The sequence below is a fragment of the Myotis nattereri genome, assembly GCF_964212035.1.
Source record: "Myotis nattereri genome assembly, chromosome: 4".
Lineage (NCBI taxonomy): Eukaryota > Metazoa > Chordata > Mammalia > Chiroptera > Vespertilionidae > Myotis > Myotis nattereri.
In genome coordinates this window covers 37,100,199-37,126,540 of record NC_138079.1, presented here as the reverse complement: position 1 = coordinate 37,126,540, position 26,342 = coordinate 37,100,199, and the positions used below count along the sequence as shown (strand labels likewise).

The following is a 26,342-nucleotide window of genomic DNA, read 5'->3' as shown; positions in this document are numbered from 1 at the left end:
TCATCATCACAATCAATTTTATTTATCTTCACCCAAGGATATTTTTTCATTGATTTTTAGAGAGAGTGGAATGGAGGGAGGAAGAGGGAGATAGAGAGAGACCATTGATACAAGAAGGACACATCAACTGGTTGCCTCCTGCACGTACAAGCACAGGTAGGTGCCTTTGACTGGAAATCGACATACCTCAACCTCATTCCTTTTTCTGCCCTACCCTCACTTTCCAGAACCTCCCAAATAAAGGAACAATACTTTCATCTTTGCCTCAGGTTCTACTTAAAAAAAAATTTATCTTTATTGTTGAAAGTATTACAGATGTCCCGTTTTTTCCCCCATTGACCTCTTCTAGCCCACATCTACCCCCAACCCCAGGCCTTCACTACACTACTGTCTGTGTCCATGGGTTATGCATATATGCATATAAGTTCTTTGGTTAATCTCTTCCCATCCAACCACCCCCAGAGGACCCAAGTTAATAAATTATGCGAATTGTAATTTCTAGGGTAACCACTAAAAAAATAAAAATAAAGTATGTAATTTCCAAGCTAGTTGAAAAACCTAGAATAGTATAAAAGAATCAATCCAAAAAAGGCAAGAAAGAAGAGAAAAATAACGATGGAATAGTATCACATAAAGTGAGATAAGAGATTTAAACCCAAATATATCAGTAGGCATTAATTTCATAACCATTGATTAATTTTTATCCTACATTGAATTAACACTTATACTTAATTTCTTTTTATACTAATAATCAATAAAACTAAATCACTGAAAATTATAAATATAATAATGTAACTTAATGGGGGAAAGGTGACATATGGAATACTTTCAACAATAAATAATTATTTTTAAAAAAAGAAAACATTATGACTCAAAAATAATAGAAAACAAAATTAACTAAAAGAACTACTATTGAATTCTAGGGATTGCTGTAGCAGGACACAAATTTTAAAATATAATAAAATATTACATTTTCTTAGCAAAAAAGTTTAAGTCAGATTTTCCTTTTGAACTGCTTTTCATGTTTTAATTGGAGCTTCTTCTAAAGAATCTTTTATTTACAGTTGCAAGTTTCTTTTTAACACATATAATGTGTATTATATGCTGAAATCAAATACCTGAAGGGGTTGGAATAGTATGAATACAGCCAGGACAACAGTGGAGAGAGTCATGAACAAAAACATCACAGTCCACACAGAAAACATTTTGGCACACAGTGCAATGATAGACCTGCAGTGAAAAGAAGAAAAGTAAATTTAAAAAGCAGTTTCTAAACGTTAAGCAGAGCACTCCTAGAAGACACTAAAAGTGCTTTGCTCTTTTATAGCTCTTATCAATTTTTCCCCACCTACATTATTACTTCCAATGTACTATATGTTCTCAAATCTAAGGTGATTATTTTTTTCCAAAAAAATTCCTTAGAAATGAAGAAATAACTTTGTCTTTGAGTCTTAAAGTTCCTTCTATTATGGGACACTCTCGATTATTTCATTTTAAGTAACTATCTGGGGAAGACACAAGCTTGAAATTAGCACTAGTTTTGAAAGCTTAGAGAGGTCATCTGCTGGTTCAATTAAAAAAAGAAGCACTATGGGGGTGGAGGGTGGAGGTGGAAGAGGGTATGGGGATAAATGGTGATGAAAAAATAAAATTAATTTAAAAATTTTTAAAAGGAGAAGCACCACAATATAACACAGATTTAGTTATTCCTTTGGTAATGACCTCACAATTGCAAAAGTTACATTACCCTTTTAATCAAACACCTAAAAAATATGGCAAAAGACACATGTGAGACAAATAAAAAGAAAAAACTCATTATTCTATTAGTATTAATTAGTATTTAGATATCTGTGCCTGGGTAAAACTTCCAGAGCAGCATCATACACATATTCAAAAATCATTAAATCCTAAACAGCATAGAAGATGATAGGTTCTTAAAAACTGTCAAATATGCCCTAGCTGGTTTGGCACAGTGGGTAGAGCATTGGCCTGTGGATTGAAGGTTCCCAGGTTCAATTCTAGTCAAGGGCACATGCCCAGGTTGGGCTCAAAACCCAGTAGGGGGCTTGCCAGAGGCAGCTGATCAATGACTTCATTACTGATGTTTCTATTTCCCCCTATCCCTTTTTCTTGATTTCAAATCAAACAAAAAAACTGTCAAATAATTCAAAAAGAGATTCCAGTGAGGATGAAGCTACTGACATCAAAGAGGAATGTAAAACGTAATAATATTGTTTGATGAAATGTGACAGAATAAACAAGCAATCATTCCCACTAACATTTTATATAGTTTACTTACAGGGATCCTCAAACTACAGCCCGCGGGCCATATGCGGCCTGCCGAAAACATTTATCCGGCCTGCTGGGTGTTTTTGCCGCCGCTGTGTGCATAGGAATTTGTTCATAGTTTTTTTTTTAAACTATAGTCCAGCCCTCCAACGGTCTGAGAGACAGTGAACTGGCCCCCTGTTTAAAAAGTTTGAGGACCCCTGGTTACTAGATGCCTGGTGCACGCAATTTGTGCACGGGGAGGGTCCCTAGGCCTGGCCGGTGAACAGGGCTGATCGGGCCTTCATTCCAAGCTGCCCCCTGATGGTCAGTGAGCAATCATGTTAGCCTTTTATATATAATGCATAGTTTTAAATATGAATGAGTAAATTAAGAAAAAATTAAAACTAGACAATTATCTATCTTACTTGTGTCTTTATATAAATTTATACATTCAAATTGGCCCCTTTCAAAAAATTTTAAAATATTTTCTTATTGGCCAAATGGGGGAATAACCTTTGATCTGTGGCCATCTTAAGTGGTAACTTCACTTCAAAATGTCTTATGACAGCACTTAAAGCACAATATAGAGAAAAAATATTTACTATTTCCAAACTAAATGCAGTTTAGCTTGCAAACTGAAGACAGTTTATTTTATTTTATTTTTTTTTTAAATATATTTTATTGATTTTTTACAGAGAGGAAAGGAGAGAGATAGAGAGCTAGAAACATCGATGAGAGAGAAACATCGATCAGCTGCCTCCTGCACATCTCCCACTGGGGATGTGCCCGCAACCCAGGTACATGCCCTTGACCGGAATCGAACCTGGGACCCTCCAGTCCGCAAGCCGACGCTCTATCCACCGAGCCAAACCGGTTTCGGCTGAAGACAGTTTAAAGTACTAAAATATATTTGTAGCAAAATTAGAATGCAGAATGACAAATAAATGTTTAAACTATTGTGTTCCATTTTATCTCTACCTATTATTATACTTCTGAGGAATATCCTGATAGGAGTTTGCTCTTCAATAATCTACTGAAAACTTATATAATATTTCTTGTACAATATTTAATATTTAGAAAGTACATAAACTTACATGTTGGTCTTTCAATTCCCCCTGACATCCATAACAAAATCTGAAAAAGTTTAAAAATCATTTTGTTTAGAATTAACTCATTAAAATAGTTCAGCAAAAGCTCATTAACAAAATACTTTAATTAATAAGTAATCTTACAATGTATTTACACATGACTTTTAAGAGAAAGAGTTAAGAATATCAGTAATTTTAAAAATTCTATGGTAAATTCAGTCATCTAACAGTCAGCCCAAAATCATACTTCAAAAAAAATTTACTTTTCTTTAAGAAGGAAGTTGATCCTAGTGATTTCAGCCCATGCATTAAACAGGAGGCAATATAAATGTATAGATTTCATGTTTTCTAAAGGGAACTTATAAACTACTGCAACATGTTATCTATAAAAGCGGCTTATGCCACGTGAAGAGAACCATAAGTTTGGTTTTGGTACTTTTGTTCCTCTTTGTATTCATCTGTATAGTATTTCCAAATTGAAAATGAGAAGAAAAGCTGTTCTGTACCAAATCATCTAAGCAATAAATGTGATATTTTAAAAACAGCAAAAAGAAAAAGTACTTTTATTCTCATCAAGGTTACACATGAGATGCTTTCTCAATTGGGATTGTACAAGGGAATTAAACCCTACAGAAAATGATCTAAGTGACTATTTTTCACCCCTCCTAAAGATATAGACAGCTGGTACAATTCTAGATAAATAGGAGAGGAGTTAATTTATTACCTATAATAGATGCTTATAGGCTTAATTTTCAAGGAATGATTTAGAGTTAATAATTCTCAAAAGTTATTACAAAAAAATAACAGTTCCCTGCCTATCCTATCCACCCCACACTTCATTTCCAGTTCCCCAGAGCAAACACCTTCAAAATTTTTGTCTAATAGTTATCTATGCATAGAGTGCTATCTCTTGGTTTTTTCATAGGCATTAGTTATGAACCTCTTACTACGGAAGATGAGCATTTAATTCTCTTTTACCCTCTTGAACCAATAGTATGTACATGCATAACTAACGTCATTCTCAATTCTATATAGTTAAATCATCTTAGGTAGAACAATATTAAATATTTAGTTTATTATAACTCTATAAACATTCAGTTGAGACATGTAATATAACTTTTCTCTCTTTGAAACATTTTTTCCTCGCCCTAACCAGTGTGGTTCAGTTAGTTGAGCATGATCCCATGCACCAAGAGATCGCTGCTTCCATTCCTGGTCAGGGCACATCCTGGGTTATGGGCTCAATCCCTGGTAGGGGGCGTGTAGGAGGCAGTGGATCGATGTTTCTCTCTCTCCATTCCTCTCTCTAAAATCAATAAAAACATGTTTAAAAAATCATTTAAAACATTTTTTCCTAATTATTATAGCCATCCACAAGCTTAGTTTTCTATGGAATTACCATTACCTCAGCCCCAACCTTTCCCTGAGAATTCTAAAGATCCTCTCATTATGTGCAACCACATCAGGAATTACATAGCTTTTGTTCTCTTGGTGACATTTCTCCTGGAACATTTTGACCTTCTCCAAACTGGGCTGATCAATCTCCACATGACATACAAGAGACATTCTGGGGTTTCCATTTATCATCATTGTAGGCTTTCCCTTAGCCAATTTTGAATTAGATAGATATTCCTATTCTCTTTCATTCATTCCCAGTTCCTTTGAAGCATCTCTTCTACAACTACCTCAGAAAATCTCTTTTGAGACCTTACAAGTCTGAAAATGCCTTTATTATTCTACCTACCTACATTTAATTGATATCTTGACTGGGTATATAACTTAGGTTGGTAATAGTTTTCACTATAAATTTTGAAAGAAATTGCTCCTTGTCAATATCCAGTGTTACTGAGGAGAAGCCAAATACTTTTAATTCCAGATTATGTGACCTAATTTTTCTTTTTCAGAAATGTTTAGATTTTGCTTCATATGCTGAAATTTCACAATTATATACTTTAGTGTGGGTGCTTTCCTTCAATAGTCCTTTCAATCTAGAAAGTTTTGTTCACTAATAGTAGAAAATGTCCTTGAAGTATTTCTCTTCTCTTCATTTGATCTTTTCTTTATTTTCATATTATTCTGACATTAGACCTTCTGGATAAATTCTCCAGTTTTACACCATGGAAATTAGCAAATGCTAAAAATTAGGGCTTTTTTTATTTTTGGAGAGCTGGTCTACTAGTATACCACATAGATGGGTTTAGGGAAACTAAGAGATTTCTGGAGATCCAGATCTATTTAATGAGTCATTTCAGTCATAACCAAGGCATTATACATCTTGTTTTTTAAAGTAAGAAATAATTTTTCACAGGTTAATATAACTAAAATGTAGTAACAATGTATTCACACATTTCCTCTTACAACATAAATTAATCAAAATGCATATACCTTTCGCCATTATGTTCTTCTAGGGGAACTTCTTGAAAAGCATCCAAAGGAAATAAATGATGATAAGACCGTGCCAAATGGGGAGCAGACACCAAAGTAAGACCTGACATGACAGCAGAGACATATTAGTAGCCCAAACCTCATAAAGACAACGGCTGAACTGTCAAATTATACAACTGAGGCTAAGTATTTTCAAGTGTTTTTTTTTCTTTTTTTTGATTGCAACTATTCATTTCTTCAGTTTACCTGTGGCCATAAAAGGAGATTCCAGAATAGATGGAGTCTTAGTTCTGTCACTAAGTGTGTGACCACTCTTTGCTTATTTGGTCACTCATAAATAAAATAAAATTCTACAATTCTATTAATTTAATTCCTCATTCTTCTTATATATATTTACTTTATAAAGTTAAGAGTTGCAAAAATGTCTGTCAGACTTGATTAATTTCCTTTAAAGAATATGCTTTGTGCAAATCAAAACAACAATGAGGTACCATCTCACACCTATCAGAATGGCTATCATCAACAAATCAACAAATGACAAGTGTTGGCGAGGGTGCAGAGAAAAAGGAACCCTCGTGCATTGCTGGTGGGAATGCAAACTGGTGCAGCCACTGTGGAGAACAGTATGGAGTTTCCTCAAAAAACTAAACATGGAACTCCCATTTGACCCAGTGATCCCATTTCTAGGAATATATCCCAAGAAACTAGAAACACCAATCAGAAAGGATATATGCACCCCTATGTTCATAGCAGCAAAATTTAGAATAGCTAAGATTTGGAAAAAGCCTAAGTGCCCATTAGTAAATGAGTGGATTATAAAACTGTGGTACATCTACACAATGGAATACTACACTGCTGTAAAAAAGAAGGATCTCGCCCTAGCTGGTTTAGCTCAGTGGATAGAGCGTCAGCCTGCAGACTGAAGGGTCCTGGGTTCGATTCTGCTCAACGGCACATGCCTGGGTTGCGGGCTTGATCCCCAGTAGAGGACGTGCAGGAGGCAGCCAATCAATAAGTCAGTCAGAGAAAGATAAATATCACATGATCTCACTCATTTGTGGATTATAATGAAAATACACTTATGAACAAAAACTGACCCAGAGACAGAGAAGCATCGATCAGATGCTTTCCTCAGAGGGAAGGCAGGAGAGGGTTGGGATAAGGGAGAGAGATCAACCAAAGGACTTGTATGCATGCATATAAGCATAACCAATGGACATAGACATCAGGGGGTGAGGGCATGAGCGGGGGGGTGGGGGGTGGCGGGGCAATGGGGGGATAAGGACACATATGTAAAACCTTAATCAATAAAAAAAAAAAAAAGACTATGCTTTGTTCAGAAAGAGAATCAGGAAACTCTTCTGGAATGCCATGTTTGGTCTTAGAAATGGAGTACTGGGCACTCAATAAAAAGTATTCTAGCCCAGCCAGGTGGTTCAGTTGGTTGGAGCACTGTCCCGTACACCAAAAAGGTTGTGGGTTCAATTCCTGGGTCAGGGCACATACCTAGGTGGTGGGTTCCCTCCTGGTCGGGGCATACAGGTCATGCTTCTTTCTCTCCCTGCCCTTCCTCTCTCTCTAAAATCTATTTTAAAAAATATCCTCAAGCAAAGACAGACTGTGGAATCTCAGAGGGAAGGAGAGGATGGGTGGGTAGGTGGGAAGAGATCATCCAAAGACCTTGTATGCATATTTGCATAACCCATGGACACAGACAATAGAGTGATAAAGGTCTGGGGGTGTGGGGGAGTGGGCGGAGGGCCAGAAGAGGTCAATGGGGGTGGGGTGGGGGGACAACATATGTAATACTTTCAACAAAAAATACTTTTAAAAACTAAATAATAAAAAAGTAATTTATTTCTCTTCTCACAATAAATCTAGAAATCTAGGCAAAGCTTAATATTTACATCTATTTTAATAGCAATATAGGTGAGAAGTTATTAAAAATTAGTTTACTGAATTAATAAGTAGTTGGTTTCTTACCACAAATTTTACATTCAACAGGAAGCTCACAATACTTTGCCCGACACTGTGGGCAGAAATAGCCTCCTAATGTAAGTCCTGGCTCAGTATTGCTATCCAAATGCCTGTGGGGAGAAAAACATTACCTTAAAAACATGATATATAAAGATGTGAAAAGTTAGAGCAAAAGAAAGTATGCTACCTTGATTTTAAAATCTTGAAGTTGTTTCATAGCTCACTTATGTTCATTTTGGGTTTTTTCCTGTCTGCATTTTTTTTAAAATTAAATATTTATTGTTCAGATTATTACAGTTGTTCCTTTTTCCCCCCGATAGCTCTCCTCCACCCAGTTCCCACCCCACCCTCTGCCCTTACCCCTCCACTGTCCTCATCCATAGGTGTACGATTTTTGTCCAGTCTCTTCCTGCACCCCCACACCCCTCTCCCCACAAGAATTTTCAGTCCACTCCCTTTCTATGCCCGATTCTATTATATTCACCAGTTTACTCTATTTGTCAGATTTTTTTTTAAAATATATTTTATTGATTTTTTTAGAGAGGAAGGGAGATAGAGAGTTAGAAACATCGATGAGAGAGAATCGATCATCTGCCTCCTGCACATCTCCTACTGGGGATATGACCGCAACCCAGATACATGCCCTTGACTGGAATCGAACCTGGGACCCTTCAGTCCGTAGGCTGACGCTCCATCCACTGAGCCAAACCGGTTTCGGCTATTTGTCAGATTTTTTATTCACTTATTTTTAGATTCATTTGTTGATAGATATGTACTTGCTGTTCATAATTTTTATCTTTACCTTTTTCTTCTTCCTCTTCTTAAAGGATACCTTTCAGCATTTCATATAATACTGGTTTGGTGGTGATGAACTCCTTTAGCTTTTTCTTATCTGTGAAGCTCTTTATCTGACCTTCAATTCTGAATGATAGCTTTGCTGGATAAAGTAATCTTGGTTGTAGGTTCTTCCTATTCATCACTTTGAATATTTCTTGCCACTCCCTTCTGGCCTGCATAGTTTCTGTTGAGAAATCAGCTGACAGTCTTATGAGTACTCCCTTGTAGGTAACTGAGTTTCTTTCTCTTGCTGCTTTTAAGATTCTCTCTTTGTCTTTTGCTCTTGGCATTTTAATTATGATGTGTCTTGGTGTGGTCTTCTTTGGATTCCTTTTGTTTGGGGTTCTCTGTGCATCCTGGACTTGGAAGTCTATTTCTTTCACCAGGTAGGGGAAGTTTTCTGTCATTATTTCTTCAAATAGGTTTTCAATATCTTGCTCTCTCTCTTCTTCTGGCACCCCTATAATTCGGATGTTGGTACGCTTGAAGTTGTCCCAGAGGCTCCTTACACTATCTTCATATTTTTGGGTTCTTTTTTCTTTTTGTTTTTCCGGTTGGGTGTGTTTTGCTTCTTCGTATTTCAAATCTTTGACTTGATTCTTGGGATCCTCTTGTCTGCTGTTGGATCTCTGTATATTATTCTTTATTTCAGTCAGTGTATGCTTAATTTCTAGTTGGTCTTTTTTCATATCCTCCAGGGTCTCACTAAATTTATCGGCGGCTTCTAGAAAATTCTTGAAAAACCTTAAAACCATGGTTTTGAACTCTATATCCAGTAGTTTGCTTTCCTCCATTTCTGTCATTTGTGACCTGTTTGTCTCCGTATTTTTTATGCTTCCCTGTGTTGGTAGAGTGGCTTTGTGTGCTAGGTGTCCTATAGGGCCCAGTGGCTCAGCCTCCCCAATTATCTGAGGTGGATACTCTTGGTGCACCCCTTTGTGGGCTTTGTGCACAGTCTTGTTGGAGTTAAGCCTTGATTGTTGTAGGTATCACTGGGAGGAATTGACCTCCAGGCCAATTGTCTGTGAGAATCAGCTGCGTCTAAGGTGGGAGAACTTCTGTGCTGAAGACACCCTTCTGGGGAAAGACTTGCTTCAGTGGGGCTTTGGTGCTCACTGAGTCTGCCCCCTGAGTGTGTCCCTTATGGATCTGAGGAGTTGTAATCTGGATGGTCCCACTCTGACCACTGGGTACACTGGCTCTTGGATCTCTAAGGAGGTACTAATTTAGCTTCTGCCTGAGGCTACCCAGCAGGAGCTACAAAGAGATCTGCAGTTTCCCCTTCCTTGTTCGGGGTTTGGAGGTGCCCAGATGAGGCCCAGCTGTGAAGAAATGCAAGCTGCTGTGGGGCCTTGGGCCTTCTCTTGGAAGTCCTGGGTCTGTCTGGCCCAGCTGCAGTTTATTAGTTAATTTTCAGATTGCAAAGGGCCAGGGCATTCATATGCAAAAGCCTCTGCTCACAGCTTGGGTGGGGTGGGGTCTCAGGGAATCAACAGGGCAGAGCAAACAGCTATGGCTGATCCTCAGCCCTGCCCCTGGTCTCAGTGTCCCACGGTAATCGCTGCAAGCACCTCTGAGAGAAAGCTGCCCTTGAGCTCTGACCAATGCCAGACAGTCAGTTTCTCCCTGTGTGAGTCTGGGACCCCAGAGACTCACCCGGAACTGGAGTTCAGAGCAGTTGGGAGCCTGTGACTCCCTCCCAATTGAAAAAGACAACCGTGTCCTCAGTTGCCAGCCCTTTCCACGTGCACCACCGTACCTCTGCACTTTACTTCCGCACCTCCTCTGAGTCTCAGTGTGCTTTTCTCTTTCCTTCTAGTTGTAGAATTTCCAACTCAGCCAGCCTTCCTGTAGTTCTGGATGATGTCCGTTTTGTCTTTTAGTTGTATTTTTGAAGTTGTTGTGGGAGGCAGCAATTTCCGGTGTTTACCTATGCCGCCATCTTGGTTTTTCTCCTCTTTTGGTTACTACTTGAATGGAATATTTTCCTGTTCTTTTACTGTCAACCTATGTGTCTCATTTGATATTAAGTCTCCCGTCTGCATTTTTGTTTTGAACAGTTTCCATTAATGTCTTTGAATTCACTAATCTTTTCTTCTTCAGTGACTAATTTGCTGTTAAATTTTTTATCTTACAAACTGTATTTTTCATCTCTAGAAATCTGAATTGGGGTTTTTTCCCCTATCTTCCATGTTTCTTATCATGCTCATGTTCTTCTTTACTTTCCTGAACATATGGAATGTACACATACATTCATACCTACCTATCTATCTTTTAACACTTTGTTTACTAATTCTGTCACTTGTTATTTCTGGATATGTTTCCATTCTATGATTTTTCCCCTTTTTATGGGTATTTTCTGACTGCATGCCTGGTAATTTTTGATTGCCTGCCAGACATTGTGAATTTTTCTTTGGGGTGGTGGACTTCTTTGTATTCCCTTAAGTATGGTGAGGCTTTTTCTGAAATATATGTAAGTAACTTGAAATAGTTTGATCTGTTCAAGACTTGCTTTTAAGTTAGTTAGGCTGCCCAGTGCAGCCGTTTGTCTAGTGTTAATTTGGTTCCATTACTTTGGACTCTGTTCAATGCTTATTATGTTAAGAGGCCTTTCCAAACTGACTGGTGGGGATATAAACTACTCCCTGCCCCATGTGAGCTCTAGGGATTGTCCTGCCAGCTCCTGTCCACTGGCTCTTTCCATAGCTCCAGGAGTTTGCTCACAGTGACTCATGAGGAAGTCCCTGTAAATCTTGAGAGCTGTGTGAAGCTCTTTACACTCTAGTACTCTGCCCTACAAAATAACAGCCATTTCAGCCTCCCTAAACTCTGAACTTGGTTTCTTCAACTGAGCAAGACCTCCAGGCTCTGTGTGGGTTTTCCTTCCCTATACTGCAGCCTGGAAATTCTCTCTAGACAGTGAACTGCAATCAGAGGGCCGATGTCTTTTGTTTCCCTTCTTTTAGGGATTCTTATCTGTACTGTTTCCAATATCTGAAAACTGTTGTTTTATATATTTTGTCTGGTTTTCTGGCAGGAGGCAAGAGGGTAAATCCAGTCCCTGTTACACCTTATTTATAGCTGGAGACAGCAATCTTTTTTATAATATTTAAAATTACTTTCTTAAATTTACTAGTAGTTTTATAATTATGTAAAATGTAGAGCTCCAAAGTTAAAACAAGGTATATGCAGAAAAGTCTATGATCTATCTCTTTGCCTTCCTCCACACACCTAGGTAACCATTTTTTAGTTTTCCCTTTTGATTTCCATTACTATTTTTATTATTAATATAAGCAAGTATGTATATCTACTCTAATTCCCTCCCTCTTCTTAGATAACTGGTAGCATTCTATACACTTTTCTCTACCTTGTTTTACTTAGTAATACACTGTAAATATTACTGCATAGGAGTATAGAGAGATAGTTCTCACTCCTTTTTACAGCTATATAGAATGTAATATTTTACAAAAGCCATTACATTTCAAGCCCATCTTTTTCATTTGTAACTTATAGAAGGGAATTAAAACTATAAAAACATCATCACTGACAGTTTCCAGGTTTTTACTTACGCCATGCTGAAAGAGGGCTTTGCATCTTGATCAGACAGAGAAGCAACGGTATGCTGAGGAAATCCTTCACAGAAAAAATGTATTACTTCCTTTTTCCAAGCAAATAACAAAATTCTAGGACCAGAAACTAAAAATGTTCCTACCACAAAGCCCACAAAGTTGTACAAAAGTTCTCTTTCCTGCCTTTAGTTATGTTTAATATAGCGTGGTCAAACTGACTGTAATTCCAGGTTACAAGAAAAATAAAAGTGAAGGAAATGGGAGAAAGATCTGTCCACACATATGACCTCAGATTTTCAAGTTCATATCTATATTTTCTAATTTAATAACAACACATATTGCTTTTTAAGAAGAAAATGTAATTTTTAAATAGTTACTGATACAACAGAGGAATCTTTTGCTTAGTCTACTTTCACTTTATATAAAAATATATGTCCCTGTCTAAAATTTTGGAATATCCAAACACATGTAATGTGCTTTTCACATATATTTTTCAATTTGAAGACAAACCCAAGAAAAACATAAACCATAAACAAAAAGGTATTTTATTACATAAAAATGTTAAATATATGTACATATCAAAACAAATTTAAGGTAAATGACCAACTGAAAAAATATTTACATCAGGTGATAGAAAATGGGTTGATATTCCTAAATGGCTCTAACAAATTAATTTGAAGAATAAATTATTATAAGATTAAACAATAACTTTAAAATGGGTTAAGGAAATGTATCATCTCAAAAAAGATTAGCCAAGGGACACCCGGGACTTATTTAAACTCTGTTGCAGTGCAATAAACCGGGCCCGGTGCCCCCACTGACCGAAAAAAAAAGATTAGCCAACATACTCTCTCAAATGTATTGAGTGTTGCCCAGCCGGTGTGGCTCAGTGGCTGAGTGTCGGCCCATGAATGAGGAGGACACATGCCGGGGTTTTAGGCTTGCTCCCCAGTAGGGGGTGTGCAGGAAGCAGCTGATCGATGAATCTCTCTTACCACTGATGTTTCTATCTCTCTATCTCTCTCCCTTCCTCTCTCTAAAATCAATAAAGATATATTAAAATGTATTGGGTGTTTATGGCAACCATTATTCTAAATGCTTCATCTGCATTAACTTAATCCTAGCAATACACAAGACAGATACTAATCTCATTTTACAGATGAGGAAATAGGAAAGAGCTCTTGACCAGCACTATAAATGCCACAAAACAAGGCAGAAAAGCATTCCCTTTCACTTACAGGTAAAAAAAAAAATGCATATTAAGCAAGGAGATTCTTCTTATATTTAAAAAGTTGTATCTTTTTAACTATAAATGTAATGAATGATTATAAAATTTTTAGAAAATAAAGTAAAACAAAGAATTTTTTACATGATACAAAACCCATCATTCTGTCTCCTGAAAAAAATCACATTGAGCAATTTGATGTAACTTCCTACAACCTTCTGTGTCTTTTCAATTTGTATTACACAGCTTTGATCAAACAGTACTGAGCGTTTTGTAGCTTATTTGTTAAATTTCCTAGTATAAGGATTTTTCTATAAATACAGTGTCTTTAAACCTTTCGCGCCGTAACAATAAAAACCAGTAGTGTTCTCTGAGTGATAGGACTACAAATGGTTTTAATTTTCCTTTTATACCTCTGTATTTCCCAAAATTGCTTCACCAGCATAATTTTCTCTAATTATAAAACATATGAGTTTAAAAAATCTTAAATGTTAAAATAACTTGTGCAAATGAAAATAGAAAGTCTAGTTTAAGCCAAAAAATATATATGTGTTAAATGTCTATTTTAAAATAAACACTTACCCATACGAATCAGTGAGCACTCAGAACTTGAGCTAGCAGGAGGAGGACTAACATGATGTGTTAGCAATTCTTTGTAATGGCTTTCATCTAAAATAACATGGTATGTGCCTAACAAGATAAAAAGCAAAATAAAATAAAATCTGCTTTCCAGAGAGAATAATGAATTATATAATTTCTATGTATTTCTATAAAAATATTTAATTATCATTTTTCAAAAATCTTATTTAAATAATATCTTTACTTGTCTTCTCTAGGAATAATTATAATTACAATTTAATTAAAGCCAAGTTATAAGATTTTTACAAAGTATTACATCTAATGAAATTTCTAGCTTTTCAAGAGTATACTGCCTTTGCACACTGACATAATTTCTGAAAATTCCTTGCATTTTGAGACATCAACAGAAGCAATGATATATTTAAGATGACTACCCATATTTTGGACTTCAGGACATGAACTGTTTAATTAAAGCTTAAAAAAGGCTAAAACATCCAATTTAATTAATAGCTTGTTACTTCTTACATAGTAATTATGAGTAAATATTGAAGATTCTAGATATATACCACCAGTTTCACGAGCAAGTACAGTGCAAACCCGAACTTCTGCAGACAATCCAATAACAGACACTCTAATTTTAGCTGTCTTTAGGGTCTTCATAAAATCCAAGGGAATGGATGGTTTGGGGGGAAGAAAAAAAGAGCATTAAACAATTAGTGTTTGAAAAATAAACAGAATGCTCTGAAAACTTGTAAAACTTACAAGAATTAATTTACAGATTACAAAATCTATGTATATAAAAGCCTAAGCGACTGGCCAACCAGCCAACTGTTTGACTGGCTGACCGACAGCTATGATGTGCACAGACCACCAGGGTCAGATGTTCAACACAAGAGTGGAAACCACTACAGAATTTTCTTTAGAGTTGTAATTTTGGTTGTGATTATAAAAGTATTGTATCTACCTTGATTAGATCATAGATATTAGATGGATCACAAGTTGTGAGGCTGCTAAAGATGATTAGGACTTCTCTACTTGTATGCCCAGGCATGTGTCTAAAGAAAGACAAAATACAATCCAATTAGGTACAACAAATTACAATAATATAGTTTACCCAAAAAGGACAGTATACATGGTTTATAAATTTAGACTACAGAATATTTCATTTGTTTCAACACTGCAAAGAAAGGGATTGAAAATTCTTGTAAGTTTTAGGGATAGAGAGATAAACAAGACTGACAAAGGTTCTTTTTTTTCTTTTTTCTTTTTTTAAATATATTTTATTGATTTTTTACAGAGAGGAAGGGAGAGAGATAGAGAGTTAGAAACATCGATGAGAGAGAAACATCGATCAGCTGCCTCCTGCACATCTCCTACTGGGGATGTGCCTGCAACCAAGGTACATGCCCCTGACCGGAATCGAACCTGGGACCCTACAGTCCGCAGGCCGACACTCCATCCACTGAGCCAAACCGGTTTCGGCTGACAAAGGTTCTTGACATCATTAATCTTACATTTCAGTAGATTTGTTTCATACGAAATCTAAAGGGTACATTGGAAAGTATAATAATACCATATGGGTCAATTTTAGGATGTATACATGTGGCTTGACAACAGTAATGTACTTCTTTTTTAAAGTTCAGAGTGATTCAGAGTCATAATAAGCATAAACATTAATTTTTGTGTACCATTTACTGATTTTTTTTTTTTTTTTACAGAGAGTAAAGGAGAGAGATAGTTAGAAACATTGATCAGCTGCCTCCTGCACACCTCCCACTGGGGATGTGCCGGCAACCAAGGTACATGCCCCTGACTGGAATCGAACTTGGGACCTTTCAGTCTGCAGGCCGACGCTCTCTCCACTGAGCCAAACTGGTTAGGGCCTTGTGTACCATTTAATTAAATGATGGCTTATGGACTTTTAAGATGTGATAAGCAGTTATCCCCTATACTAAATAGAGATTTCTACACTTTTAGGAGCAATTTTATCAGTTATTTATAGCTAATCTTCCTTATTAGGCTCTTAGCTTTCACTTGTGGATGTTGCTATGGTGCCTACCTTTATTACACATATTACCTTCTCATCTACTTTGAAATTAGAAAAATATCTATTATATAAAGGTATAAAAACCTGAGTCAGGACAGATTAGCCAGGGACAAAATATATGAGCTTTAACTATACTGAATACTTCCTCTTGGGTCTAAGTTATATTCCATATAGTTGAACTTGTTGGAAACGAGTGCTATTAATTTACAGATTACAAAATCTATGTATATAAAAGCCTAAGTGACTGGCCAACCAGCCAACTGTTTGACAGGCCAACCGATAGCTATGATGTGCACTGACCACCAGGGGCAGATGTTCAACACAAGAGTGGAAACCACAGGCATGGACACATGGAACAGACTGATGAATCTCAGAGGGAAGGGGGGAGAAAGGAGGGTGAGGAGAGATTAACCAAAGATCTTATATGCATACTAGAGGCCCAGTGCATGGATTCGTGCACCAGTGGGGTCGCTTGGCCTGGCCTGTGCCCTCTAGCAATCCGGGAACCCTCAGGGGATGTCGGAGAGCCAGTTTTGGCCTGATCCCCACAGGCCAATCCAAGGGACCCCACTGGTGCACAAATCCATGCACTGGGCCTCTAGTAAGCTAATAAAAGGCAATAAATATACAATAAACTCAAATTATTACACCACATTAAATTCCACATACAATGAATTTTCAATAAGATAATTTTTCAACAAAACATTTCTTTTGTAATACTAACGTTGCTACAATTTTAATTATATTTTTCTAAAACTTCACCAATTAAAATATAAAAGTTAACACCACACTAAACATCATAAATGACATTACATATTTCTCTTAATAATGATTTCATTATAGCTGGGTTTATAGAGATACATATTAACATATTATCCTTTCAACAACTTATTCAAAACACTTTGAGATCAAATATGTAATAAATATAAAACACTAACTTTAGAGTTTGCATAGCCATGTTTAAGGAGTTATAAAGAGATGGCTCTCCATGGCAGGTCATATCTACAGCTTTCTTCAAAGATGTTATATGTTTTCTAGGGTTTCCTAAAATAGAAATGGAATAATTTACTTTTATTTTTAATTTTATTTATTTTAGTTACAGTTTACATTCAATACCATTTTACATTAGTTTCAGGTGCACAGCATGGTTGTTAGACAATCATATAGTTTACAAAGTGTATCCCTTGTTAATTTACTTTTAATAAAACTCTATTTATACATTATGGAATTTATGTCTTTCCCAAAATTTACATATTTATGTTAAAAAACAGAATCCTTTCAATTTATGTCTTTAGCAACTTGCATTTTTATGAGAGATGTTTGTTATATAAAGTCTCACTTCACACTAAAAAAATATAGTAAGTCCACACTAACGTTGTCGATAGGTTCTAAAACTTTAAATGAAACAATGTAAAACGAGACTGATTTTACTAATTGATATAAACAAGAGTTAAGCTCCTACAGCATCTCATCACTGCTATAATGAAATGATGCTGAACTTGATGTTATTCAAGGATCTGCTGTACAAATCGCTTTTTACCTATTAGCACACAGTTTAAATAATATTAACCTAGAGTGCATAACTTTTTTACTTTTACTATTTCCCTATTTCATCACTTTTAAGACTAACATATGTTCACATTTTACTATCTCTGAAATCATGCTGTGTCTTACATCACTGGCAGCCACACAGCATGTGGAAACCTATGAATGGCTATTGATGTGTTGTTGCTTCAACTGCATTATGTACATTGTTTGTGCTATTCATATCAAGTTTAACTGTGATTTAAAGTGTTTTTTAGAAAGGTTATTAATACAAAAGGTTAAATCTTTATGTAGAAAGACATGGCACAGAGCACTGAGGTGTAAATTTGTACTAGTCAAGCAAAAATTCATTGATAGAAGAATGTCTGCAATTCTACATTTTTCTTCAGGGGAAAACCCCAAGAGCTTTAAAAAACCTAAGGAGGATTTCCACAAATATACAAAGCTGTGTTATCTTCTGTTATAGAAATAATTTCTATGAAAAAACTCTCCATCTCAAGCCAAGTTATACAAATGAAGGGAGGACAAACTGCCAAATTCTTTAGAATGGTTGATAACACATTAAATCATTAAGAAGCTGATATGAACAAGTCTCGTATCACTGATCTTGTGTCAAAGTTTAATTGCTAGTGTTTCCTTCTTTTTTTTTAATCCTCACCAGAGGACATGCTTAGAGAGAGGAAAGGAGAGAGAGAGAAAGAGGGAAACACTGATGTGAGAAAGAAACATCCATCAGTTGCCTCCCTTACATGCCCTCACTGGAGACCAAACCCACAACCCAGGTATATGCCCTGACCAGGAATTGAACTGGCAGCCTTTCGGTGCACAGGATGACACTCAAACAATGGAGCCACTCCAGCTGGGCGGTGCTTTCTTCTTGATGGTATCTCAAAAATTATGAAATTTGAGATTCAATGAAATACAGTATTTTTCAGACATTTTCTCCTATTTTAACAGTTTTCATATGAAGTAATGATAATCAAAACTCACCGCATGGCCACTGTGGCTCAGTGATTGAGCATCAACCTATGAACCAGGAGGTCATGGTTCGATTCCTGGTCAGGCAGGGCACATGCCTGGGTTGCGTGTTCGATCCCCAGTGTGGGGCACGCAGGAGGCTACGGATCAATGATTCTCTCTCATCATTGATGTTTCTATCTCGCCCTCTCTCTTCCTCTCTGAAATCAATAAAAATATACTTTAAATAAATAAGTAAAACAGTTTGTCTTAGCCCTGGAACATACCCAGGTTGCAGGTTCAATCTCTGGTGGGGAAACAACCAGTAATGTCTCTTTCTCTCTCTCTCTCAAACCAATTCAAAAATATATATCCTTAGGTAAGGATTAAAAAATAAAGATACACACACACAATAAAAACAGTTCATCTTTGATACCAAATTTAATAGAGAACATACAGGAAGGCCTAATTTTACTTACTAGGCAAACTTTTGAATAGGGTTACAAGGCTGAGTAAATAAAGCCAACTCCTTGAGTCCTATAAAGGTAATTTTATGCATACCTGAGAGTTCTGTCAGTTTTTCCGCTCTTTTACTCTTTGTCACAATAATTCCAATCTAAAAATAAAAACAAAAAGGATTATTAATTTAACAAATTACTTCTTGGTAAGAATGTACATTAACATAAATTAGTGTTTACAAAAGGAATAAGTAACATGTGAGAAACCTTTTTTCATGATGATTTAGACATAAATTTAGCTATGAGTTCACTGTACATAATTTAACTTTTAGAGTTATCTTGTTTTTCATTGACAAATGTACTAAAAACTGGTACACAGTCTGAATCACTTAATAATTTATAGAACAGATGCCCAATGTTTTAAAAATAAATTTTCTTTGGCAGTAATATCAGGAATCTAATTCTGAATTCCATCACTTATTTACATACCTGACTAATAGGATTTTGATCAAAATATTCCTCTACGAAGTATTCCAACAACTGTTCAAATAAAACAAAAGGTAATACCAGGTTAAGAGCAAAATAACAACCGTAGGGAACATATTTTGGGAAACCTATTTATCAAGCATGATTTTTAAGTTATTAGATTTTCAAAAACGTTCAGTAGTAAAAATATTAAATAAAAAATGATAAAATTTAGCTCTGGCCGGTGACTCAGTTGGTTAGAGCATTGTCCCATACTCCAAATACAGGTTCAATCCCTGGCTGGGGCACATGCATACGGGAGACAACAGAACGATGTTTCTTTCTCACATCTATGTCTCTCTCTCTCTCTTTCCCTCCCTTCCTTTCTCTCTAAAATCAATACAAATATATCCTCGGGTGAGGATTAAGTAAATACAACGTATGAACTTTTTTCTCTGGAGTTTTTTAATTAACATTTTCAGACTGCGGTTGACCATGGTAACAGAAACTAAGGATAAGGGGTGCGGGGCTACTGTAATTAGCTATTTTGGTGGATCATTTTCTAAATGATCTGGTAGCGCTTCAGCTTAGCTATAGTGTGTATTAACTCAAAGAAAAAGAAAAAAGAAGATTGTATGTAAAAAATTTCCTTTTACCTTTAAAGTACATGTCAGTCTATTCGGCTTTAAATCTTGGTCTTCCATTGTTCTTGACCCATCTATTACCACATAAAGATGGCGCATCTACAAAAAAATACAAAGAAGGACAGTTTTCAAATACTTTTTTGACCAAGAAGTAAAAATGGCATTTAGTACTCACATAGTCTATATATTTTTTTTAATATGTTGTTTTAAAAGGTTTGTTTATTCTATCAAGGCAGAATGCTTCTTAACCCCAAAATAGTTCTGTACCAGTAAAAGAAAAAATAACATACCATTCCAAGTCGAACTTGTCCATGGTGCTCAAATACTCTGTTAAAATTATGCAAACATTTTAATGGACTATCATATACTGCCCCCCAAAATCAATACAAGGCTTTAACTAGCCTGTATTTACTTAGTAAATTATTAACTTACGGAAGCCACATAATTATAAGCATTCTGGATAGTCCCTAAAGACCCATTTCCCTGCTGAAGTACTAGGTTCCTGGTTCCTTCCCCCTGTTTAGGTTACAGGTCAAATTCCTTGAAACACTGGTGAAATTAAGTACTGAGGAGTGGGTATAGGTGCACAGAAAAGCTTAAAGAAATATATTTTAGCTTTTGTAACATACCTACAAAAAAAAGTTTACATACCTTTTTCTCTTTGCTTTGAAGAGAATGTCTTCTATTGTAGCTTTCAGTGATCCTGACTCATCTTCTTTAAGAATCTCCCTACAAACAGTAATGACTTGTTTAGAAAGATAAGCTAAAAATTTATTAACCCAATAGAAACGAAAACATATGTCCATATAAAGATCTGTATGTAAATGTTCACTGGTGCATTATTCATAACAGCCAAAAACTGTAAGAAATCTAAATGTCTATCGACTGATGAACAAATGAGTAAAAATATGGTATAACAACAGAATAGAATATTATTCTCCAATAAAAAAGAATGAGTTATTGATATATGCTACATGAATGAACCTTGAAAATAGCATTTTAAAAAAATTGATTTTAGAGAGAGAGGGGAAGAAAGGGAGGGAGGAAGGGAAGGAGGAAGGAAGAGAAAGAGGGAAGGGAAGAAGGGAAGGAGAATGAGATGGAAGAAGGAAGAGGGAGAGAAACATTGATTTGTTGTTCCACTTATTTATGCATTCATTGGCTGCTTCTTATTTGTCCCCTGACCTAAGAACAAACCTGCACCTTGCCCTGGCTGGTGTATTCAGTGGTTAGCATTGATCCATACACTGAAGGGTCAAGGGGTGCATTCCCTGTCAAAGGGCATGCACCTGGGTTGCAGGATCAATCCCAGGCCCTGGTCAGGGCATGTGCAGGAGGCAATCAATTGATGTATCTCTCTCTCTCTCTCTCTCTCTCAATCCTAGGCCCTGGTCAGGGCATGTGCAGGAGGCAATCAATTGATGTATCTCTCTCTCTCTCTCTCTCTCTCTCTCTCTCTCTCTCTCTCTCTCTCTCCCTCCCTCCCTCCCGTTCTCTCTAAAAAAAAAAAAAAAAATCCTCGGATTAACAAAATCAAACAAACAAACAACAATAAAACCTGCAACCTTGCCCTGGCCGGTTTGAAGGGTCCCAGGTTGGATTCTGGTCAAGGGCATGTACCTTAGTTGATGGCACAACGCCAGTAGGGGGCGTGCAGGAGGCAGCTGATCGATGTTTCTCTCTCATAGATGTTTCTAACTATCCCTCTCCCTTCCTCTCTGTAAAATATCAATAAAATATGTTTAAAAACAAAAACAAAAACAAAAACAAAACCTTGGCGTATCAGGACAACACTCTCACCACCTGAACTACTGGGCTAGTGGGAAAACCAGTATGTTAAGTGAAAGGAAGCCAGACACAAAAGACCACCTATTATATTATTACATTTACATGAAATGTCCAGAAAGGGCAATCTATAGAGACAGAACGTAGATTAGTGGTTGGCTAGGGCTAGAGGTATAAACTGAATTAATTGTAAGTGGGCAGGAGGGATCTTACTGGGGTGCCTGCCGAAACCGGTTTGGCTCAGTGGATAGAGCGTCGGCCTGCGGACTGAAGGGTCCCAGGTTCGATTCCGGTCAAGGGCATGTACCTGGGTTGCGGGCGTATCCCCAGTGGGAGATGTGCAGGAGGCAGCTGATCGATGTTTCTCTCTCATCGATGTTTCTGACTCTCTATCTCTCTCCCTTTCTCTCTGTAAAAAATCAATAAAATATATTTTAAAAAAAAAAAAATGTTCTAGGACCTGACAGGTAGCTCAGTTGGTTGGAGCGTTATCCCAGTGTAACTAGGTTGCATTCGATCCCCAGTCAGGGCCTATACAAGAAACAACTAATGAATGCACAAATGAGTGGAGAAAAACCGATGTCTCTCTCTTTAAAAATTTTTTAATGTTCTAAAACTGATTTGTGGTGATGAATGCACAACTGAACAAATTTTCTAAAAATCACTCAGTTACACACTGGAAACAGCTTAATTTTAACATTTGTAAAATATACTTTAATTAAGTTGTAAAAAAAAGTCTAAAAGATGCCTGGCTGGTGTGGCTCAGCAGTTGAGAGTAAACCCAGAAACTAAGAAGTCGCCAGCTCGATTCCCAGTCAAGGCACATGCTCGGGTTGTGGGCTCGATCCCAGGGGGTGCTGTGTAGGAGGCAGTCGATCAGTGACTTCCTCTCTCATCGATGTTTCTATCTCTCTATCCCTCTCCCCTCCTCTCTCTCTAAAAACCAATAAAAATATACTTTTAAAAAATGTTTAAAAAGAGAGACATTGTAATAATGCTCTACTCACCATGTTCTTTCATAGCCTCCTTCCCATCGCTTAGTTCTTTCAGGTTCTTCATCCATTTTTTCTTAAATGTATTATATTATTCAATATCCTATAAAAATCATTACATTGTAAATTTCCTAAAAGTATTTGTTTTGTTGTTGAATGACATTTTTTTTAGATTTTTTCCCTTTATTAAGGTATTACAAATGTGTCCTTATCTCCCCAATATCCCCCCATCCCCCAACTCATGCCCTCACCCCCGCCCCCTGTGTCTGTATGCTTATATGCATGCATACAAGTCCTTTGGTTGAATGACATTTTTTATATAATTAAATTTGAAAAGTAAAGAGGGGGAAGTAAACATACAAAGTGGAAAAAAAATCAGAATGCAAGGTCATCTTATGTTCTTTGAAATTTAGTCAAAAATTGTCATTGGGTGAAAAAAATTTACAAAATCCTCATGGAACTTTTCCCATCCCCAAGACAGACTAAAAATATTTACACACAAATCTGGCACCAATAAAAGTATCTTTTATAATATTTTAAAAAACAAAATGCATTACAGATGTGTCATAGGACAGGACCATGGATTATGAGAAGTGAGTAGAGATGCAGATAAAGCAAGATGAGCTACAACTAATGATTATTATAGCTGAGTGATGGATGTGGTGATTTATTATACTACCCCTCCATCTCTGTGTATATGTGAATTGTTTCATAATCAAATTTTTAAATGAAATTTATTATTTATAAATGATAAATGCTTATGGCTCATAATTCAAAAAATGACACACTATTAAACCTACACAGATATCTACTATTAAAAGGAAAAAATTTAGTAATTCAATAAATAGGTTTCATCTGTATGACTGGATTAAGGGTGATTGGTTTTTTTTTGTTTCTTTATTCATTTCTGTATTTTCAATACAAACCTTCATTTCTTGAATAATCAAGGACAAAACAGGTAGTAGGGGGAACCTATTAACCATAACCAAGTAATAAACAACCCACCACATCCACACCCACCACATCCACACCTCCACCCTCTCCAATGAAATCTCCCTGCCTACCTCACACTCTCATTCTCAGCTTCCTTGGTGCATAAATGAAGACTCAAAGGGATCCTAAGTGCCAAGACATTAAGGACAAAACAAACCCCCTCGCTGGCAGAGTCAAAGATAAATCTTTATGACGTGGACCATACCAAGACCTTACCCTCCTTTTATACTATTGTTTCTAAAACAGACACTTAAGGATTTGAAGAACTGACCTATAAATGGACTTTTGGAATTAAAATCTATTGACAAGTTGTACACTGTGTTCATGGCAACACTGTTTCCTGTGGCCCCTGTAAGAATTAGGTATTATTTACGAAGGCTCCACGTCTCTCCCTGAATCAACCACTCCCGGCACTGAAAGAGGCTCTTCTGCTGCAGGAACTCCGGCGATCCACGTTAACATCCTGAAGTAGAGAAGTGACTTCATTCTAACTTCTGTACTGTTTCCACGGCTGACTATGTTGATGCCCTTGGAGGTTTAATGATGTGTAGTAACGTAACATACAGTGAATACATTGAACATTTTGATTCTCCAAGCAAGTGTTTTCAACGTTTTTCAACTCCAATTCTTTAAAAAGTGGCTACTGGCATCCATCCCATCAAGATGTATTTTACTCTTGTTACTGAATCCCCTGAAAGCTCGGACCCAAGTGCGTAGGCACTGCAGGTGGGAACACTCCCGGCTCCCTGCAGGCAAGCACCTGTTTTCCTTAGAGCTGCGCGACGGGAAATTGCAGGCGCGGGACGGTGTGAATGGAGCTCCCGGTGACTGCAGGCGCTCGAAGGGCAGCCGGATGCTTACAACGCATCCTGGAGAAAGATGCACTAGATGCCCTAACCAGTTTTGGCTCAGGGGAGAGAGTGTCGGCCTGAGGACTGAAGGGTCCCAGGTTCGATTCCGGACAAGGGCATGTACCTGGTTGTGGACACATCCCCAGTAGGGGGTGTGCAGGAGGCAGCTGATCGGTGTTTCTAACTCTATCCCTCTCCCTTCCCCTCTGTAAAAAATCAATAAAATATATATATATTTTTTAAAAAAAACCTCCAAAAAATAAGTAAATAAGATTTGCTGAAATAAATGACTTTCCCGAACCTCTGACCACTCTCCAACTACTAAGTATTAAGGGAGGTAATATCCAAAAATATCTTAGAAGGCAAGTAAGCTGCCTTCATAACTCAATTTAACCTGGCACATATTTGGGCAATTAAAATATGCTAAATATATAAAATATTGGCTGATGTTTCTCTCTCATCGATGTTTCTAACTTTCTATCCCTCTCCCTTCTCTCTCTGTAAAAATTCAATAAAATATATTTTTTTAAAAAAGAAAGATGCACTTGGTGACCCCTCAGGTCGGTCAGCTCCTGGAACTAACTTCCTAAGAGCCCATCTTCTCAAAATATCACTAATCTGTTTCCTGGGAACCCAACCCCAGAAAAGCCCGCGTAAGCCTGTTGGCGTGCTTCCTGTCACAGGAGCGCAGACCGCTACCTGCCAACAACCACGACCCGCACCGACGCCCACGCCAGGAAGCTGGTCCGCAGACGCGATCCCAGCAAGCGCTGTGAGGCAGGCCCGGGTGACCACTGTCCTGTTTTCAGGTGCGGAACTCGAGGATCGATGGTTCGTCACTCCCTCGAGGCCACCTGGCTGGAGGCAGGTCGCAATCTCGAACCCAGGGTCCCAATCCCCAAAGCTCGCGCTCTGCGGTAGGGACATTCCCCAAGATGTTCCCCCGCAGCTCCCACAAGGAAACGGCCCTCCTCTTCCGCACGCTCCCTCACACCCTCATTCCCCATGACGCCGGTCAGGCCATTCAGCCTCCCGCCCGGGGAGTGAAGGCCCTTCGCGCCGCCAGCGGCCCCAGGCAGTCGGCCCACGCCTCCGCTCCGCGCGGGCCTCCACCCGCGGACTCACCGGTCTGGCCCGACGCCGCTCTGCCCGGAAGCCGCTCTGCCCGGAATCTCCGCCCAATCCGCTCTCAGGGCGCCCCCGAAGTCCTTCCGCCGAACGCGGAGGCGTGGCAGAAACGTTCCGACCGCTTCAAGTGGAGGTGGTGGGAGCCTGGAGTTCCCGGGCCGCGGCTTCTCGCAGCTGATTTCGAGTGCGGGAAGGGACTTACTGTCTCTCCCCCCCCCCCCCCCCCCTTCCAGCTAAGGAAGAGGCGACAGAAGCATCATCCCATCTGGGAAGGTTGGAGTCCCGGTAGCCATCGATGCGGGAACTGAGGAGCATGACTTTGCTTATTTCTAAGGGTTGGCATGCAGAACGGCAGCAGCTAAACAGGACCTTGCTGTGCAAGTTTTCAGGGACGCCTCTGCTGCTCCCGGTGTTCATGGAAGGAATGTTTTATTGAACACTAACTTGGGGCCTGAGACAGTTCTCACCACTGAGAACACAGCAGTGAAAAAACGGACAGAAATCCTTGGCTTCCTGGGGTTTTCTTCTATGGAGACAGTTGTCAAG

At 37.8% G+C, this 26,342-nt stretch overlaps 1 protein-coding gene across 1 annotated transcript; it reads right to left on the bottom strand.

Moving 5' to 3' along the window:
- Positions 1-25,835, bottom strand: LOC308518339 (general transcription factor IIH subunit 2). Its single transcript, XM_081090023.1, has 16 exons — positions 25,794-25,835; positions 22,840-22,927; positions 20,699-20,776; positions 20,338-20,374; positions 20,060-20,146; positions 19,428-19,478; positions 19,042-19,096; positions 16,917-17,022; positions 14,896-14,986; positions 14,498-14,585; positions 13,935-14,042; positions 12,128-12,191; positions 7,728-7,831; positions 5,745-5,847; positions 3,366-3,405; positions 1-1,230 (listed from the first exon to the last, which is right to left on the bottom strand). Exons 2-16 carry the CDS (start codon positions 22,893-22,895, stop codon positions 1,111-1,113), a joined length of 1,188 nt encoding a protein of 395 aa, XP_080946149.1. The 5' UTR covers positions 22,896-22,927; positions 25,794-25,835; the 3' UTR covers positions 1-1,110.
- Positions 25,836-26,342: the final 507 nt, after the last annotated feature.